General features: G+C 38.6%; 1 protein-coding gene across 3 annotated transcripts in view; it reads left to right on the plus strand.

Annotated features, from left to right (window-relative positions):
- Positions 1–20,348, plus strand: part of FAM214A (family with sequence similarity 214 member A) — a 54,109-nt gene that overhangs the window by 31,673 nt on the left and 2,088 nt on the right. For 2 of the 3 annotated variants that reach the window (XM_026648289.2, XM_026648288.2), the window contains exons 2-11: positions 1,325–1,509; positions 2,461–2,663; positions 3,365–3,490; positions 3,786–5,631; positions 6,223–6,339; positions 6,794–6,873; positions 8,009–8,117; positions 9,950–10,108; positions 13,598–13,666; positions 15,376–15,575. In XM_026648289.2, coding sequence (XP_026504074.1) covers positions 1,325–1,509; positions 2,461–2,663; positions 3,365–3,490; positions 3,786–5,631; positions 6,223–6,339; positions 6,794–6,873; positions 8,009–8,117; positions 9,950–10,108; positions 13,598–13,666; positions 15,376–15,575 — 3,094 coding nt within the window. The remainder of the gene's footprint in view (positions 1–1,324; positions 1,510–2,460; positions 2,664–3,364; positions 3,491–3,785; positions 5,632–6,222; positions 6,340–6,793; positions 6,874–8,008; positions 8,118–9,949; positions 10,109–13,597; positions 13,667–15,375; positions 15,576–20,348) is intronic. The other variant, XM_026648290.2, reaches the window with a different exon arrangement.

Here is a 20,348-nt window from a genome sequence, read left to right on the forward strand (position 1 = left end):
AAAATAAAAAGCTATGGGGTAGGGATCTCAAATGTATAAACATTTGGAAATGTTATTTTATACATAATTATTTTCTGGGAAATCTATCACAAAAGGCTACATTATTTACCCTGCACAAATCCTCATAAGTAGTTGTTTGTGTTTCCATTTTCACCATTCGTTTTTATTTCCAGCCACTGAAAGCTCTTGCTAATTCTCTAAAATTGCTACTTGGATTTAGTTCCTCTTCTGCACCCACAACAGAGTCTATTAGCCTGCCAAGATTGGGTCAGCACCCATGATTTAGGTGCTAGACGATAAAGAATAGATTATTTCAGTTTTGTATGTTTGTGACAATCCCCATATTTTCTGTATTCTTCTCCCCACCTGATGGGGCACAGCCTTGGCTTTCCAGCAGAAGTTTCTTTTTAATCATGTCCTCCGTGGAGCCTTCGTAAGCCAAGAACAGAAAACAGAAACTTTATTTATACTCTTGCAGAGCTCTTGTTTCTGAAATAAAATTTATCAGCTGCCTTTTTAGTTTGGGGCACACCACCCAGAAATGTTCTTACATACTTCATGTAATCAAAGACAGAAAATGACACTGGATCTAGGCATTGGTAGTCAGTCTTGGACTACTGCTTGATTGAAGCAATGAAGGTTGCTTAGAGTAAGCAGACCAGGCATTGTCTGCTCTGTTTGATACAGTACAATTTTACTTGCTGTTGTAAGATACTAACTTCTACATGCTAGTTCTGCATACGCATTTGCAGCTGCCTCATCATCTTCTGGAACAAGGGACCAGTATCAGTTGCAAGGTCTCATATCTCTCTAGCATTTCGCGCTGTAAATGCTTTAATAGAACAGTAAAGACACATTTGAAACCAGTGTTTTTCTTGGAAAGCGAATGTTTTGATCATTGTGATACATGAGTACACAAGAAGTAAGATGTTTAGATTCTCAGGATTTCTCTCACCTTTACTAGAGATACTTTAGTCCCATAAAATCTAAATGGCATAGATTTTGGCACTGAGCATAGAGTAATTTTAAGGTTTAAGATTGTCTGTATACTCTTTGACAAATTTTAAACATTTCTACATTTGTGATGGATGGATTGGTGAGGGTAATGGACTAAATGAGCAGCAGGTAGAAATCTAGCAGATTAGAGGAAACAAAATATTTACCATGTAACTTCATACTGAATATTATAGCTGAAACTGGGTGGTTCTTTCATTTTAAACAAGCTAGAGGCGTAACACTTCATTGTGATGGGTTTTTTTTTTTTTTTACAAATCTGTCTTTAACTTGTACTAATGAAGATTTTTTTTCTCTTGTGAAATGACAGATACTTTAGATGAATACTTTGAATATGAAGCTGAGGAATTCCTGGTCTCCTTGGCTTTATTGATTACTGAAGGTCGAACACCAGAATTTTCTGTAAAGGGTAGAACAGAGGGTTTCCATTGCCCTCCAGCACAGTCAAGTCAGCCACTAACATCTAAGCATGAGTGCACCGACAAATTGGCCCAGGTATGACAATATCAATACAAGATAAATACCATGGGGTATTTATGGGGGATCCATGGAATCTTCAACTTGTGCGAACTGTCATGGCTCCATTGTCAGTTGAGCTATGGCAATTTAAATCAGCTGACGATCTGCCCCGTAGCTTTCTAGTTAAGCACTAGTGACAGTCACTCACTCTCTATATAAATTGTTTTTTTTCCCTTAAACAAATATGTAATTGAAAATAGTACTGACAGCGTAATTCTGTCCTTAACAAACGTCTTATTATATAGTCTATATAAGGCATTTTGCTGAAGAACATAACATTTACTTGTGTTCTTATACCGTTCTTCTTCTTCTTCTGCTTCTGTGTAGTAGAATGGTATCAAGTTTTTTATTGTCTAGGTGTATAGAACCATAATTTGCATTAATGGGATTTTTGAGAAAATTTAGACTTTTCCCTAATTTTTGTTGCATTTCTAGATAATCTTGGACATTTATTTTTCTGTTTTGATCATTGGTGTTTGGATGGGGGAGTTGGTGCAGAAAGGTTGGGGCTCTTCAGTCCCTAAATAAGAGATGTTGATCCAGAACTCAGTAAACCTGCACCCCTGGCATGCAGGAGAATTGCTCCGGCCCAAAGATTCTAACAACTCCAACAGGATATTGGACCCCAGAAGGGTGGACTTACAGAGAGTGAGAAAAGTACAAGTAGCAGAGTACAGTTGGTGGGAAGCTCCTCTATATGATCTCTCTTTTCCCCACAAATTCTCTAAATTGCCACCTTAGAGCTTTATTACATCTTGCATTGGTAATGGCTCTGCAGCCTTCTTTGTGATTTGAAAAACTCAGATGTGTTTTCCTGGATCGGGCCCTTAATGCTTTTACTTTTTTTGAATGTACTCTTAAAGCTGATTTTAAATCTAACTCGTATTGTGCTTTTTGTTGTTGTTGTTGTTGTTGTTTTTTTTTAAGTGTCGTCAAGCCAGACGAACCAGGTCTGAGGTTATGCTACTGTGGAAAAATAATATTCCTATCATGATAGAAGTGATGCTACTTCCAGACTGTTGCTATAGTGATGAAGGGCCCACCACAGAAGGGAGTGATTTAAATGATCCTGCAATCAAACAAGATGCATTGCTGTTAGAAAGGTGGATTTTGGAGCCAGTTCCCCGACAGTAAGTTTGGGTGTGGAGGTTAGTTAATAATTTAAGGTGACTGGATTCTTGCAGGGCAACTGGCTGGTTTAGTAACTTGGATTTGAATCCCAGATTATTATTGCAGTTCTTAGAAAATAATTGTATTCTAGTTCAAAATTTGGGCTTGATTTTTCCACAGCCTAGCACTTTGTGTAATCATCTGAGTAAGGTGGGTGTAAAGTTTAACTAACTTAGAATGGTAGCATTTTGCACTCACTTTGAAGAGGTATAGATAACTACATACGGTGCAAGTTAGTGGAGAATCAGGCCCTGTGACTATTTTAGCATGCTAGATGTATTTCATTAAGGACATAAGTCTCCTTTCATCACAAAGTTCACCTCAAATAATATTGTTTTGTTTCTGGCACTTAGAAAGGAAATTTATTTTCAGTCATTTTAATGCAGGTTGTTTTGATGATGCATAGCGTCTCTGTGTATCTTTTTATAAATTGTGCACTGAACCATAATTTCCTGCAGGATGTTTAGAAAATGTGTGACTTAAAAGTTCAGGAGTAGTGGAAGGAAATTTTGCAGCAACGGATCTTGTTTTGAAAAAAATATTATTGGTTTCTAAGATCTTTAACAAGATTAAAGCAAAGCTGCTCCAACTGTTTAATTATTTTGCTGTTTTTTGTAATGGCTCTTACCAATACCTGCTTATTTCTTTTAATACATTTTAGAAGTGGAGATCGCTTTATTGAAGAGAAGACCCTCTTATTGGCTGTCCGCTCTTTTGTTTTCTTTTCTCAGTTGAGCGCTTGGCTGAGTGTTTCACATGGTGCTGTTCCTCGTAATATTCTGTACAGGTAGGTCTGATGTAGAAAAGAGCCATTTGTTTGTTCTTAGTGGGTAATTGCGGAATAGAAAGTAGCCTTAGAACAATTGATTCCCCTCCCCCTTTGCTATTTACTTTCAGGAGGGATATATGGATGGGCTTTGCTCGTTGTTTGTTCTAGCATTTGGTTTGGGGATTTTGCAAAGTATGACAGTTGCCAGTTTCCTTAATGAATTGTATTCGTCGTATTTTTTTTAATATAATTGTCTTTAGAAAAATCTGCATATAATGTAAATTTATACAGAGGCTTTTCTGTATTGTTTCAGAGTAAGTGCTGCAGATGTGGACCTGCAATGGACTTTTTCCCAGAAGCCAACTGAACATGTGTTTCCTGTTCCTAATGTTTCTCACAATGTGGCCTTGAAAGTCAGTGTCCAGTCCTTGCCTAGACAATCTAACTATCCGGTTTTGACCTGTAGTATTCACACCAGCCTGGGCTTTTATGAAAAGGGAATACAAGAACATAATGTACATCAGCACTGTGATTCCATTGAGAGAGAGCAGCGCAGTGTGTCCAGTTCACAGCGTTCATGTGGAAAACAAACATGGACATTGATACCTGAAGGCTTGCTTAATGCAAAAACATCCCCTGAATTTACTACATCGGTGAGAAACGTAAAACTTTATCCAGCAACTGGTCTTGGGTCTGCCTTTGGGACATCACAGTCTAAAGTTCAGTGCTATAATGCTATGGGGGACAATAAGACACAGCCACATGAAACATCAGTCAGAACTTTTAAATCCTTTTCTTTGGTTGATCCCCAAGTTCCAAATAGTCACTGTTCCCGTCAGCCCATAGGAGAGACTAATCCTTTGATAGGCTCTTTACTTCAGGAGCGACAGGAAGTTATAGCAAGAATTGCTCAGCACTTGATTCACTGTGATCCGTCTACTTCACGTGTTACTGGATGTCCATTAAACATGCATGAAACCAGTTCAGTTACTTCAAAAGTTTTTTGGAATATGTATGAAGATGAAGGCTTGCTGAAAAAAGGCAAGGAAACATCCTCTGTTTCTACTGCTAACACAGATATTATGTTATCAGAAGACTGCAGTGAAGACCAGACAAGAGCAATACCAGAGAACCCATTGGTTGATTCCCATGTTCCTATGAACCACTGTTCTCGTCAGTCCATAGGAGAGACTAATCCTTTAATAGGTTCTTTACTTCTGGAGCGACAGGAAGTTATAGCAAGGATTGCCCAACACTTGATTCACTGTGATCCAGCTACTTCACACATTACTGGGCGTCCACTCAATGTACATGAAAGCAGTTCAATCACTTCTAAAGTTTTTCAAAGTTCACATGAAGATGAAAACTTGTTGAAGAAAGGCAAGGAAACTTCCTCTATTTCTTTCTCTAAGTCTGACGTTACCATAAAAGACAGCAGTAAAGTAAAGACCAGAACACCTGATACCCCTCTGACAGCTTGTAGACTTGATGGTGAATTGAAGGCTTCTCCAAAGCCCCAAGCAAGAAGAAAACTGATTCTAGCAAAACCCAGTGAAGTTGTCCAAAACACATTTCAGCAGACTCCAAATAAAACTACCAATTCGTTTACTAGCATAAATATATCATGTAGCAAAGAAAATAAATCTGAACTGCCAGATAAACTGGAAACTATACTTTCTGGTTGTCCACATAAAGACCAAATGACCAACAAAGGCATTAGTAAACAGTGTTCAAATTTCAACACCACTGATGAACAGATTTGCAAAAATAAACTTAAAGAAAGAACAATCACGAGTGAGAATAGTCATGGAGACTGTTTAATCAATCCACAGTTAGATAAATCCAAAATACTTGAAGGTACAAAAAAAGCGACACTAATGCAGGCATCTAATATTTTGCACAAAAATGAGCTTAAGTGTTTAGATAAAGATTCAAAAAAAACAAATATATGTGAGCAAAATACCCAACTTGTTAGTATTGAAAATTATTTAAATAAAGACCATGACAATTTCAAATGCAAAAATAAGCAAGATAAACTGAAAACTGCACATGATGAGAATGAAGACCCAACTGACTATGAATTTCAAAGCAATTCCCAGAAGAAATCTGTAGACGACTATTTGGCTAGGTGTGAACGACTGAAGAATGCAGATGTGCTGGTAAGTACCTACCTGACAAGAGGGGAGTGGGTATTTAAATAACTTAGAGTATATTCTAGATCAACTCAGAATCTCTAGATGTATAGATTTAATCATGCTCTTATATGAAACAATGTAGTTAAAATCTCTGCTTTCAGGTCTGAAGATTGGTCTTTTGCTTTTTTTTTTTTCTCCTGTTATATTTAATATTTAGAGGAAAACTGCCAGGCCTCACACATAACAGAGCTGTTAATGAATATTCCCACAGTCCTACTTCATTTGTCAGACTTCTTGGTTTTATAAGTAGAACAATATCTAACTATGCAATATGGTGAATAACAAGCGAGCTAGTCCATAGTGGCTGTAAGTTGGCAACAAAAGGAAACGCTTCTTTAGAGGATGCATGAATCTGTTGTACTTTGTTTCCTAAAATAGTAATACCATAGATCTAATTTCTCTGAACCAAGGTATAATCTTAAAATATGCTGCAGGGAAACTGGAAAAACTTTTCAATTTTTGAAGACAAGTGAAAAACATTCAGAACTGAATTTTAACTTGATAGGCCACCTGAAGTATCCTATTATAGCTTGAGTAAATGTCTTTTACTTACAGAGAATACCACCACTCAAGCATTCAAGTATATGGCGGAAACACCATTTTCACTCTATGGATGGGACTGTAACCAAGGCTTTCCATCCTCGAACTGGATTGCCTCTACTTTCAAGTCCTGTAAGTTACTACTGTGATTATTTTTTTAGCTGTTTTTTTGAAGAAAGATGAAATAATTTTATATTTTAATGTCTAGGTGTTCTAGAAAATCTGATAAAAGCTCATAGATAGACTGAAAAATAAGTTAGTACGGCAAATTTGAGGTAAAACTTGAAATAGAATGATAATTTGGAAAAAGAAAATGTGTCTGAGAGCTGATGATATAGCATCTTAATCACAAAGGGTTAACTTTACAGCAATTTGTAGTATAGACAATGCCCTTCATTTCCAGTTTTTATTTCCCAAGGATTTATCAATATTTAGTTCAAAAATTCACTCTTAAATGTAGAATGTAAAAAGTTTAAGATCGAATATATTTCTGCATTGTTTTTGTAATTTGTTATATCAGAATTGTCACAGACCACAGGATTTGTGATGGCAGTCTTCAAAGTAATAAAATATTATTTTTCCTTAGGTTCCTCAGAGAAAAACACAGTCTGGGTGCTTTGATCTGGACTCATCTTTGCTGCGATTGAAATGTTTGTCTACAAGAAGGTATTCATCCTTTTCTACTTACAAGAAAGTGTGGGAGTGTATTCAGTGGAATAATTACATATATAAACTGTGTCTGTAAGCAAGTGAATATGTAAGCAATAACACACGAAGTGGGTGAGGCAAACTAAACCAAGCCAAAATGTGGGTGTCATTCATAGGAACCCTTCTTTAGAAGTACTCTGTCTTCTAAATAGTTGTAACAATTGGGATGAGTTCCTATGCAGTAGCACTAGATTGATGTACATTTGAAATGTGCTGAAATCAGTTAGAGATTTTATACCATAATTCTTCCTTTTACAATAAATAATTAGTTCATAGCTCATAATGTAAAACAGAGGGCACGTTAAGTGAGAAAAGAGTTTCACTTCCATTTTGGAGATACATATATATATTTTTTTAATTGTAACAGCTGGCTCAGATGGGTTTACAGCTGCGTTGCATTGCTGGAGACATGCAAAGCTGCCAGAGAAAACTGGGGAATCTATCCCATAGTAGTTTAGATTGATAATCCAACAATATTCCACTCAAGCAAAGGAAGTTAGTTGCTTGACTCCTTTTATCTCTGAAACATTTTTTTCTTACATTCTGTCATGTATATTTTCAAATTTTTGCAAAGGCATGCGGGATCAGATTTGGATTATTTTGGTGAAATCTTTGCCCCCTTGACTTCAGCGGGGCCAGGATGTTACCCTTTTAATTCCTCTGTAGCAGTTAAGGGGTTCGTTATGATTTCTCATACACTAGTATACATAACTTGAAAATCTGTTATTGTGGAAGCTAGTTAATGGAGATTTCAAGACATGTCGAAATAAAACACCTGCATACAAGAGAAAAGAATGTTGACACTTTGTTCAATTACTACTGGTAGAATGACTGGACAACATAAATTCTTGTGTTTTCATCTATTTTTAGCATACAAATTATGAAAGCATTGTCCAGTGCAGGTTATTAGAAAATGGCTATATTAAGACTTTGTCAGTATAATTCTTTAGTCTTTATTTGTTTGGGACTATATTTTGTGATGCATGCATTAAAAAAAAAAAAAGATTTTCTCCACAGCTGTCTGTATGCATAACAGAAAACAAGGAACAAATAGTATTAATGTCATTAAATTATTATGCCTTTTTTTGAATAGTCCACAGCAATGTATAAACACAGACAGTGACCCAGAAGGCCATGGGAAACCATTTCTGAGTTCCAGTGCTCCACCCATAACAAGTCTTAGCCTTCTAGGAAACTTTGAGGTATTGTATGTGCTCCAAAAGTCCCATACTTATAATACTTAGTGTGTTATAAAGGGTTAATTATACTTGTGTGATTCACTAAGTTTATTATTAAACTGAGCAAAAACCCCTTTGTTCTGATCTCTACTTACAAAAGGTCCCCAACCCATCTTCAGAAGCATGAACATCAAGCAAGTGGTGGGAATGCTGTTATCTTTTATTCCAGTTTTAAGGGATCAGATCCTTTAATTGTTAATGCTTATACTAAGATCCTGTGGAAGTAATTAAAAAAACTAGTTTCTCACAGTTTGACACTTAAAGTATCATACAAGCTAATGTAAATGGAATGAGTGAAAATGGTGTAGGGCAGATATTAAGGCACTAGCCTTTCATTTCAGGAAACTTGTGTTTCTAAATTTAATTTAAGTCACCAGATAGTGTCCTATTTATAAAATGCTAGTTCTAGCTGTGAATTTTTGGTATGGGATTATTTCACTTAAAAGGGGTAAATTGATTTTTATTTTTTGTAGATTTTATATGCCAAAGAAAATTATTGCATAGACCCACTGGGGTGTTTCAAGGGTTTTGTCACATACTTCAGTGGGAGCAGGATTGTGGTTCAGGTGTTGTTTACTCTTGAACTAATGCCACTCCACTATATGTTTAAAAGTTGGAGGTATGTTTATGGTTTGGTTATGATTTTTGGCCAAGTCCCCTCACAGTAGCCCAAACAATGAAGTTCTTATGCTCACAAATTTCCAATTTGAAGTTACTGGAAGTTTTGCCTGAGCAAGGATTACAGGATTTGGCCCGTTATGGGCTATATTATGTCTTTTAAAGTACACCCTACACTGGGTGTCCTTGTGCCTGAAGCAGGTACAGTGCCTCCCTGTGCCCCGAGGAGTGCAGAGAGAGCACAGGCACTGCACTGCCCTTGCCAGAAGTACAGTGTCCACTCCTTGCTACACTATAGTAGCTTTTCTAGGGTTACCATTTGTCCGGATTTTCCCGGACATGTCCGGCTTTTGGGGCCTCAAATCCCCATCCGGGAGGAAATCCCAAAAAGCCGGACATGTCCGGGAAAATAGGGAGGGAGGGAGGGCCCGGGCGGGGTGCGGGGCCCGGGCGGGGTGCGGGGCCCGAGCCGAGCTGGGCGGGAGAGGCCGGGGCCAGAGCCTCTTGGCCTGGGCCGGCCGGCCGCCAGAGGGAGCCGCTCGGCCAGGGAGGCCGGACTGGGCCGTGCTGCACTCCGCCCCAGCCCCAGCTTACCTGCTGCCTCCCTGTTTCAGGCTTCCCGCGAACATTTGATTCGCGGGAAGCAGAGGAGGGGGAGGAGCAGGGGGCGGAGCATTCAGGGGAAGGGGCGGAGTTGGGGCGGGGCTGGGGGCGGGGAAGGGACGGGGTTGGGGCGGGGCCGGGGCCCCGTGGAGTGTCCTCCTTTTTTTAAAACTAAAATATGGTAACCCTAAGCTTTTCTATGCATGTGCAGAGTTGGGGCTCCCGTGGGAGAGGCTAGTGCAGGCAGCAGTACTAGCCTTGTGGAGTCCTCAAGTTCTGTAAGTGCAGTGTCTGCTATTGCGCCCAAGCCCAGCACACAGCAGAAGAACGGGACAAAGGAGATCTCTGCACCATATTATGTCTGTCTTTACTTACACATCTATGCAGGGGAAAGTCACTCTTGCTACCCCTGATTTTAAAAAGAATGAGGAAGATGACTGTGAAAGCTGTGTATGATAGTTAGCAATAATTTTAATTACAAATTAAAGTTTACAGAAAAGTTCGGCAATAACTTTTTGCTCCGTTTTCTATGCTGTATACCTAACCAGAGGCGTGTGTGCATTTTGGTCTTTCAGGAGTCTGTCTTGAACTATCGTTTAGATCCTCTAGGCATTGTTGATGGCTTCACTGCTGAGGTGGGAGCAAGTGGAGTCTTCTGCCCCACGCACATGACTCTTCCAGTCGAAGTGTCATTCTACAGTGTTTCAGATGATAATGCACCCTCTCCCTATATGGTATGTGTGTGTTCGGGTTTTTTTCTACTTTCTTCTGCAAAAATCTAATGGAAATGTCTGCACATTTTAGAGAATTTGACTAGCTCTTTCTTAGAATCTGTTCTGTTTAAAGCAGCTTGAAGTCTGGCTTGAGGGCCAAATATAACACTTTATAGCTACTTTATTCCTATAATTCTGGGATGAGGACAAAGCTGATTAACTAGAGGCTTTTGTTCTTGGTGAACTTGCATAACTTATTTCTCTAGTAAAAATATGCACCTACAAACAAACATTAAGGCTGTGCACTTCATTATGCAAGTGTGTTAATATATGCATGTGGCCCTCATGCTCTTAGCCAGTTGCTGGTACACCCTTTGGAGTCAAAAAGTTGATTGACCTGTGGTTTAAAAAGAATACTGTACTACCAAAGCTGGGAAACTAAAACGACCCCTAACAGACATGGTTTAATTCAGGGGTCGGCAACGTTTGGCACGCAGCTCGCCAGGGTAAGCACCCTGGTGGGCCGGGCCAGTTTATTTACCTGCTGACGCGGCAGGTTCGGCCGATCGCGGGCCCCCACTGGCCGCGGTTCGCCGTCCCGGGCCAATGGGGGCGGCGGGAAGCCATGGCCAGCACATCCCTCACCCGCGCCGCTTCTCGCCGCCCCCATTGGCCCAGGACGGCTAACCGCGGCCAGTGGGGGCCGCGATCGGCCGAACCTGCCGCGTCAGCAGGTAAATAAACTGGCCTGGCCCGCCAGGGTGCTTACCCTGGCGAGCTGAGTGCCAAACGTTGCCGACCCCTGGTTTAATTTGTGGATATGAACAGCAAAGTTCCACTGTGCCTCTGCCCTGCATTTCTACTATGACAGCAATATTTTTGTACACTTCAAAACCCTATATGCTAAAAAGCAAAAGGGCCTAACATATGCCAGTGTTTTCTGGAGAAATATAGTAGCCTGTCTCAGTTTGTTTATAGGCTCCTTGGTAGGAAAAGTTGAAATTATGTGGGTTAACAGATCCAATTTTGAGATACAGATTTTAGTGTGCATATGGTAAGTAAGATCTTTGAGGGCTTATGTAAATTATTTAGCAATTTAGGAGCCCTTCTGAAAATCCCATTCTTAAACTAAGTCCTAGCTAATGTGTATTTTCAAGAATAAATCTTAGATAATGTGTATTTTTCAAGAACAAGATGTTGAAAAATATGAAAAGGCTTTAGAAAATGAGAGAGGGGAATCTTTTTGGTTTTTCTGTTTTAAGCTTGAGGGAAGTAGTTACATTTTTTTGCCTTTTTTTTCCCCTCCTTTCATCTCACTGAAAACAAACACCTCTCCTTTGCTTTCATCTCCCTAGGATTATTTCATATAGTGGTTTTCAGGTCATGCAGTGGATTCTGGTGTCCCATGGATGGCTAAAGCACCCTTGCTTGTTTTATTAGCTGGACTTCATTGTTCTGATTCTTCTCCACATGCTGTAAATAATCATGTAATGTTATGGTTGTGCATCACAGAACTAGTACAACATTTATCTAATGCAGTGGTTCCCAAACTGGGGTTCGTGAACCCCTGGGGGTTCGCAAAATGTTACAGGGGGTTCTTGGGGAAAAAAATCCCTAATGGCGGACAGAGCTGTCCCTAGGGACCCCAGACAGCAGGGAGCCAGCAGCCCGGAGCCCCTGGACTTCCAAGAGCTAAGCAGATCAAAGCTAGCATATCTATCACACTGAGGAGATTCAAACTTCAAGACTCCTTATAAGAAATGGAAAAGGAGGTGGATATTTTTTGCTGTTTTTAAAATTTAATAGGCAGCTAGTGGTGTTTTTAAAATTATTATGAAGCACAAGTTTAAGCTTTGTTGTAACATGCATTGTTTGCCTGAACTGCTCAACACCTGAATGATTGTGTAGGAGGAACTCTTTGAGTTGGCTTCTTAAATACCTTCATGCTGTTTCACATCTGATACTCCTTGATGAAACATAGGAGTCTTGTCTTAGAACAGGCTTATTCAAAGTGATACAAGCTACGAAAGTGAGATCTTGGAAGAGTGTTGCTGTTTTCATAATGTAATATAAATAATGGTCAATAATAATTAATAATAAATAGTGTATAATAAGTATGTCATAAAAACAAATTTTATATTTCCCAGATCCCAGTTTTATATTTCATACTCAGGTAAAGGAGAAAATCCCTGGAAACATTCATTTTTAGGAGGGGAGACTTGACATTTTAGTGAAAAGGGTTCACAGGTTGTTAAAGTTTGGGAACCACTGATCTAATGCTTCCACTATCAAAAAGATTGTTTCTGTCTTTATGGCCAGTTTTTCTGTGCTGCTCTGCTATTTTGCATGCCCACAAAACATTGCGTACTGCAACATTATCAAACTTGCAGTTTAATGCAAAACCTTAACAGTGATCTCAACAGAACAACTTCCCAAATGCATGGAATGAGAGCTGGTCAGATGTGCGGTCCTGTTGGTATAATTGATAAGATTTTGCATTGGAATGCAAGCTTGATGAAATTGGGGAATATTTTTGATCTCGGTTTAAGAGGGAAGTGAAAGTCATATGGAGTGTTGGAGTTTGTTATTGATAGTGCTTGAAATTGGGGAATATTTTTGATCTCGGTTTAAGAGGGAAGTGAAAGTCATATGGAGTGTTGGAGTTTGTTAATGATAGTGCTGTAGACAATAAGAAGCTGGAAAGAAATGCACAGTTCTTTCCCCTTAACTTATTTCCACTCTTTCAAAGTTTTGGGCCAATAGTTTGTATCCTACCATAACTTACACTGCCATTAAACATAGCTTTTGTTTGCTAGTAGAAGATGGCCAATCCATGGCTACTTTTAGCAAATACAGTATCTCCGACAACCAGAGATGGGATGCTTGATGGGGAGTGCTCTGAGTTACTACAGGGAATTCTTTCCCAGGTGTCTGACTGGTGGGTCTTACTGATTGCCATATTTGGGGCCGGGAAGGAATTTTCCCCCCAAGTTGGATTGGCAGATACCCTGGGGCGGGGGAGGGGGCGGGGGGGGGAGGTTGCTTCCTCTGCAGTGTGAGGCACAGGTCACTTGCTGGCTTGAACTACAGTAAATGGTGGATTCTCTGTAACTAGAAGTCTTTGAATCAAGATTTGAGGACTTCAGTAACTCAGTCAGAGGTTGTGGGTGAGGTTCTGTGGCCTACAATGTGCAAGAGGTCAGACTGGATGATCATGATCTCTTCTGGCCTTGAAGTCTACGAGTATGATTTGGAACATCAGAGTTTGGCTTAAACTGAAAATTTGGGCCTGTCATACTGATTATAATCTTCCAGTTGACAGCTGTAAGATCCATAGTGCTGATTGTAATAGTGTCTTGTGGATGGAGTGGCCTCCCCACTCATTAGTTCAGTTTAAAAAATAACTGTAAATATATTTAATGTCTGTAGTTACATGGATAAAGCATTCTCATATGTTAACATTTTACAAGTGTTTATATCCTAAACTTGTCATCTATTTTTTTCCTTAAGGGTGTGATTACTTTAGAATCCCTTGGTAAAAGGGGTTATCGGGTACCTCCTTCAGGAACCATACAAGTGGTATGTATTTTATAGCATACACTTGCATAACAGTTCTCTCCCAAACATATACACAACTAAGCATTTGCTGCTGCTGCTGTAGCATTGGTAAGTAACAGACTGCATTTCTGCTAGAAGATTCCCTGTTTTTCCACAGTAAGCTCTCAAAGAGGAAAAGCACTAAAGTGAATTTATCAGACTGGTGGTTATATGATAATTACTGCCAGGAAAAATGCCTCTTAAAGATAAACATGGTTGGCCAGTAATGCTTATATTTTGTTGTGAAGTTCTGAATTTCCTTAGTACTCAATACAGATTACAAAAGGAGATTTTTGGAGACATCATTGGGTGGGGAGCTTGTATATGTGTGTTACATTAAACAAGTGTGAAATGTATGACTTGTATGAGTGTGTTATACATGCCAAGTGTGTATACAGCATAATAAGATGCATACTAGTGTGTATGTACTCATATATAGAAACAAAAAAGGAGAACACAGTGCATGATGCTACAGTATATAGTCATGTGGCTAAAACCTGGTGTTTTTACATCTCCTAGGTGTGTTAAGAGGATCTCATGAGAGATCAGTGGATTTTTGCTATGGGTGTTTTTTTGGTTTTTTTTTTTAGTGGTATGGAGGGCCTTGGATGGTGGGATTAATCTTTATATATTTTAATCATTTCTCACTGTGACTTAAATTTTCCTGGAGCAATATCAGATGCCACCTGTGGACACACCAAAACCACTGGCACCAAGAAGCTCCCTGGTGGAAAAAAAAAATAGGTTATTTGGTTAAAGAGATGTCCACCAGATTGGGACTGGGGTTGCTGAATATGAAGCTGTGTAGGTACTATAATATTGTGATTTTTTTTGTTCAATGCATAAGTGTGTGCATGCTAGTAACTCATGGCAAATTCACCATACATTTTAAACGTACCCCATGAGAGAGTCTGAGGTAAGTTATCCAGGATTCAGGCCCCTAATTTGTAACAGCTTTCTTAGTGGCCTTTAATTTAAAAAAAAAAAAAAAAAAAAAAAACACAAAAAATCTAGTCCATTATCTGAATTATAACATATTTCTAATTACTTCTGATTTTCATTATTTGTATCAAATCCGTATTTGTGCCTAAGCATAATATCACACCTCAATATTTCAACAAGCCCTAATTTTCTATAAATGTTAAAAATTGGAAATTAGAACTATACTCCAGAAATTGGTAAGCAAACCAGACCGCATAATCTAAAACCAACACTGTGCATCTCCTTGATGAATCCAGTGCAGGATCACATGTGAATTCAGGATTCTTTAAATCTGTAGCAGACCATTGTAATTACTGGAAACACAGCATTAAGGTCAGAAAACAATCTAAACAGAAAGCAGACACAAGGAGCAAACAAAAGTTTGTGTTGATTACCAAAGTAGTAAGAGTCTGCCTCTTACATAAAGAACTAGTTTGTGCTAATGACCTCCTTTAATTATGTTAATGTGAAGGGAAAAAATAGACAGTTCAGTTTCCAGTAGCTGAAGTGTAGAAATACAGGCTAAACAGTAATCTTTAAATTAACTTCCTATATAAAACAAGGGAACAGAGCACATAGAAGCCATCCAGTGAATCTGAACCATGATTATTTGTTGGCACACTGAATTCTCATATCTTGTCACCCTTTATTATTCAGCGACTCTATGAATCAGCTTTATTTTCTAAAATAACTCTTTTTGTCTTTTTCAGACCTTATTTAACCCTAATAAGACTGTGGTGAAAATGTTTGTGGTGATCTATGACTTACGAGAGATGCCAGCCAATCATCAAACATTCCTACGGCAAAGGACTTTTTCTATTCCTGTGAGACGAGAAGTAAAGAGAAGTATCAATAAAGAAAACATTCGGCAGACTGAAGAAAGGCTGCTACGCTACCTCATACATCTGAGGTAAGATCCTCAGCGTAAAACAAAATAATTCACTTACTTCAGTCCTGAACTCATAACTGCCATGCAAACAATACAGCCTTATTAAAAATAGAATACTTTTAACTTTGTCTTCAATGAGAATTTGTAGTTAACTGTAGAGACTATGAGGAAAAATGATAGTAAATAATTGGGACTTTGAGGAGAAACTTGGTGAAATTTAAGACTGTTTCTTGGCATTCCAGCCATTGGTGCAGTCTTGCATATTACCAATTCCTTTACATACTGATCCAGACACAGTCTTCACTGGATAAATGTATCTCTTTCTAAGGTGTCTAACAGTAGGATCCTGTCTGTGGTGGTTGTCCAAGTAGAAGCTAAGAATCCTATGTGGCTCTTTTTGAATAGAATATGGGATAACCCCAGTATCCTGATCCATGCCTCCTTCTCCATAAAATGGGTTCTTACATAAAAGGCACTCTCTAACCTATTGATAAAAACAAAATAACTGTTTCATTTGTTTACACACTTACTACTCTATGACTTATACATTCTTAACTTCGTGAAGAATTTTGGGACGATTGTTTGAATACTTTAAAGGCTGCTTGAAACCAAACACTATCTTCTTGTTACTCTGGCTGTAATTAAGGTTGCTATATAAAGCCAAAGGGAGGAATATTTGTCTATCCTGTCAATGAGATGGATGCCAGCTCTGATGCACCTTGTCCTTATGCTATTTGCAGTTTTGTACCTGCAGCACTGCAGTAAAAAAGACCACCTAGAAATGCAAAGATTATCTGATTGCAGCTCTTCAAACTTGATAATAGTTGACACTTTAAGATTAATTAGTATAACAAAATGAAGAATGTCAAAAGGAGATATAGTGTCCATTTATAATTTCAGGTTTAAGCACCAAAGGAGTTAAAAATAAGGAATGTTAGGGCCTAATTAAGAAATATTTTTCCATTGCTTTGCATCTTTAACAAAGGTTACCCTTACTCATATAGCAAACTTTTATTTTAGCTATGCTCCCATTATTTTGTAATTACTTAATGTAATGCTCATGAATGTCCCTGCTTAGTAGCACCAGCTTTTTCCCAAGCCAGTTTTCTTATACAGCTTTGTGTGTGCATCTTAAGTCTGTGGAAGCTAGTCTAGCCCTGGGATTCCCATAAACAGAAGTTGACAAACACTTGATAAATTGTATATTGGTTTCCTGAAGTGAACAAATACAGATCATAATGAGATCACCAAATTTTTATAGGTGTGAATTGTAGTCTGGATTGGCATTCAGTCCACCAGCGCTCACTAACTCACAGCGCATCACTTAGCCTTTCTCCAAAAATAAACTTCTCTGTGGAACCAGTCCTGAAAAAGTCAGCTGAGCCCAGGTAAAAGGGCTCTGCTTACATGAATTGCTGAATTGATGCAAAGGAACTGGGACATAAAATTCTAAGGTGACCAATTGATGGTGGCCAAGTGATTTTGGGGTGTGGAGGTAGAGGAATAGCAGATACGGGCCACTTCTTGGTTCCTCTTCCAATTCAGTTCATAGATTTGTGCTTTGCTTGTTCAGTAAGTAAAATGTCCTTTTTTTCCTTCTCTATGGTCTTGTCCAGGTAGCTGCTGTGTAGATCATACCTGTGTCATACATGGAGATATACAGTCTTCCCCACTACTTAGCCTATCAGAAGGGCAGCATTTCTACTGCATTTGCCCCTAGAATATGCATGTAATTGGGCTCAGCATTTGGATCTATGGTAGGGAAGAAGTTATGGATTTGCAATTGGTGTACTGCAAAAAAACCACTAAAATGAGTAGTCAGTTGGCTGTATGATCTCATCTATAATGGTTAGATGTTCAACTTGCTGGTGACCATCTGCTGGCTATATCACCAGTCTTTTCTGCTTGAGATTCAGACCCAATCAATAGGCAATTCTAATAAGAGAAATATATGGAGTTTCTCAAAATATTAACTTTAATTTCCAACAATGTTGAACTATTAGAAGGTATAAAAGAGGATACTCTAAATTTTACAGTAGATCATATTTCTTGCTGACTGATGTGTAAAGATTTGTTAGAGATGCAAGAATAAGAATTTTTACTAATCTATCATTTATATAAAAATAGATACGTTATTTTAAAGATTTGTTTAAAACAGTGTGCCTCCCTTTAAACTAGTTCTACCAAAAACATCTATATAAAAAAAAGAAAGCACATTCATTTTGTTTTCATAGTTGAAGTTGGCCTGGAAATGTTTGGCTTCTTTATAGTAATAGTAGGTTGAAAACAAGTAACTTAATTGTACTTGCTGAAACTATGTATGTGTTTTGCTCAAAAACAAATCAAGTCACAGAACTGTAAACTGCATTGTGGCAGCATCTGTTTGTGAGGCACTAATTAAGGTTGTGTCAGCACTTCTATTATAATAGGTTCTTTTCAAGTGATTGTAACTCAGCAAAAACATTTGCCCAAGGCTGAAACTTGACACACAGTCAAATTTTTAAAAGCATCCTTTAAAACTTCAGGTTTAGTTTTGCTTATGCAGTGTTTCACGCCCATGTTTTTGTGTGTTCAGAAACTCTTGGGTACTCTTATGGAGTGTATTTGTACTTGCAGATAGAGTATCTAGGAAGGCCCAAAATGCAGTTTGAAGAGAAAAGTAAAATTGCTTTCCTATGCAAAATCTCAGTTGTACCTGCAGTTTTAGAAGCCTTTGAAAATATTTGCCTGCCAAGTCTCAAGACAGACAGAATTTTGTATTATATTCAGACTTACAGGGATGTAAGAATTGCAATGCAGGGATGCAAGAATCAGACCTAGGGGTCCATCTAATCCAGTGTCCTGTCTTTGACAGTGGCCAGTACCAGAAGCTTCAGAGGCTTCTATAATTGTCAATTGAAGAGTAACCTGTCCACAGCGTATCTTTTATTGATTCATTTTTTAATTTACTATTTTTAATCCACCCTTTCTAAAGGGTGCCACAGTACTATATATTGGAACATCCCTCTCCTTTGCGAATGGAACTTAATTTAGGTTATGAGTACTATACTACTTATTGGCTAAGCTGTAATTATTTCTTGGAACTGTATGTTAATTAAAACTAAGTTGAATAGCCTCTCATCTTGTGTGCCCAAGAACTAGTTGCTCAAAGAAGCAATTGTTGAAAGTGTTGAGAAATTTCTTCTCTAAATAGTGTCCTGATTTGACATATGACATGACATGTTTATAGGTGGGGAGCTGAAGTCACAAATTATTACTGCTTTATTAGACTTAGTTGTCTCGTTGATCTTCTTCAGCATTGCACTCTCAGGATTTTTCCAGATCTGGAGGCTGGTAGTATAGTCCTACTAGTATATTTGTATTTCTCTGATACGGGATTTGTGCTTGTATTCTACTGTAAGATCCTTAGAAATTTTACCACACTAGATTTTTTTTTATAATCTTACAGATACAGTACTATATCCCCCCTTCTGCAACCTAATCTTTCTGTATTTTGAGTTTTTCAAGTAATACAATGTCCTCTGTGTATCATTCCTCCATGGTCCAGTAATAATTTTCATTTAAGGTCCTCTTTTGCTGGCAGACATTCTAGTTTACCTGTTTTGCTGTTAAGCTTCCTGTATATTGATATCTCTACAAAGATACCATCTGTCAGAATTTCTGCTGGCTTTAACTTGGTTCCTTATCATGACACATTCCTTATAATGGAACTTGCACAGCTCTTCAAGAATTTTACCTAAGGACATAGTGTGAGGTAGGCCCCATCCTGGACATTACACTCTACCCTTGCATGGGGTATAAATGTTTCAGTCAGATTCTTTGCTTATGTGGGAAGCAAAGTTCCCATGATAAGGCTATTCAAAATTATTCTTTATGATTAATGTTCCCCAAAGAGAATGCGGAAATAAGAGTCTCCCTACTGTAGAGCAAGAAGCTTGAGGAGTGAAAGTGTTTCCATTTCCCCATCTGTAAAACGGGGATAATACTTCATAGGAACACTTCAAGACATAAATAATTTGCAGCTGATACATCTACGTAGTCAACCCACCATTGCCACAATATCTCAAGCGAAGTTCCTTCAGTTCCCTCTTTAATATAAATCCTAATTCAAATTAGGCACTAACATACTGCACTGCACAGTGAACTACTGAGACAATCTCATTACCTTATTCTTTACCCACAATGGAAAGGACTCATGGCAATATGTTTGTGTGTTCAAATACACAATGATAATAATGGATCATAACTTTGCAGCAGCCAGGAGCCACGTCCTGCAGCTCCATTGTGGTTAAGGCCTCTGCAGCCTCAGATGGGGGAGCAGCTTTATTCTCTTAAGTACAATTGTGTGGATGAATGATGATATGCCCACTATCCCCATGCAAATATCGGATAGAGTCTGTTTCTATATCCTGACAGCCCCCATGCAGTTAAGCTGGTGGTTCTGCTACATTAAGAGCCTTCAGCTTTTTTTTATACCTCTAGGATTTCACTTTCTTGGTTAAGGCATGTCTATCTGTTTTGTCTTTATTCCTCATTTAAATGGGCACAGTACTTTTATTTCAATGTGGTCACATAGTTAAGGGTTTTACATGCACAAGCAGCAAGAAGTTCAGTTCTTCTTTGAGTGCTTGCTCATATCCATTCCAGTTAGGTGTGCGCGCGCCGCGTGCACGATCGTCGGAAGATTTTTGCCCTAGCAACCCCGGTGGGTCGGCTGTGGAGCCCCCTAGAGTGGCGCCGTTATGGCGCTGGATATATACCCCAGCCGACCCAGCGCCCCCTCAGTTCCTTCTT

This window comes from Terrapene carolina, unplaced genomic scaffold, assembly GCF_002925995.2.
Source record: "Terrapene carolina triunguis isolate 2854851 unplaced genomic scaffold, T_m_triunguis-2.0 Scaffold67, whole genome shotgun sequence".
Lineage (NCBI taxonomy): Eukaryota > Metazoa > Chordata > Testudines > Emydidae > Terrapene > Terrapene triunguis.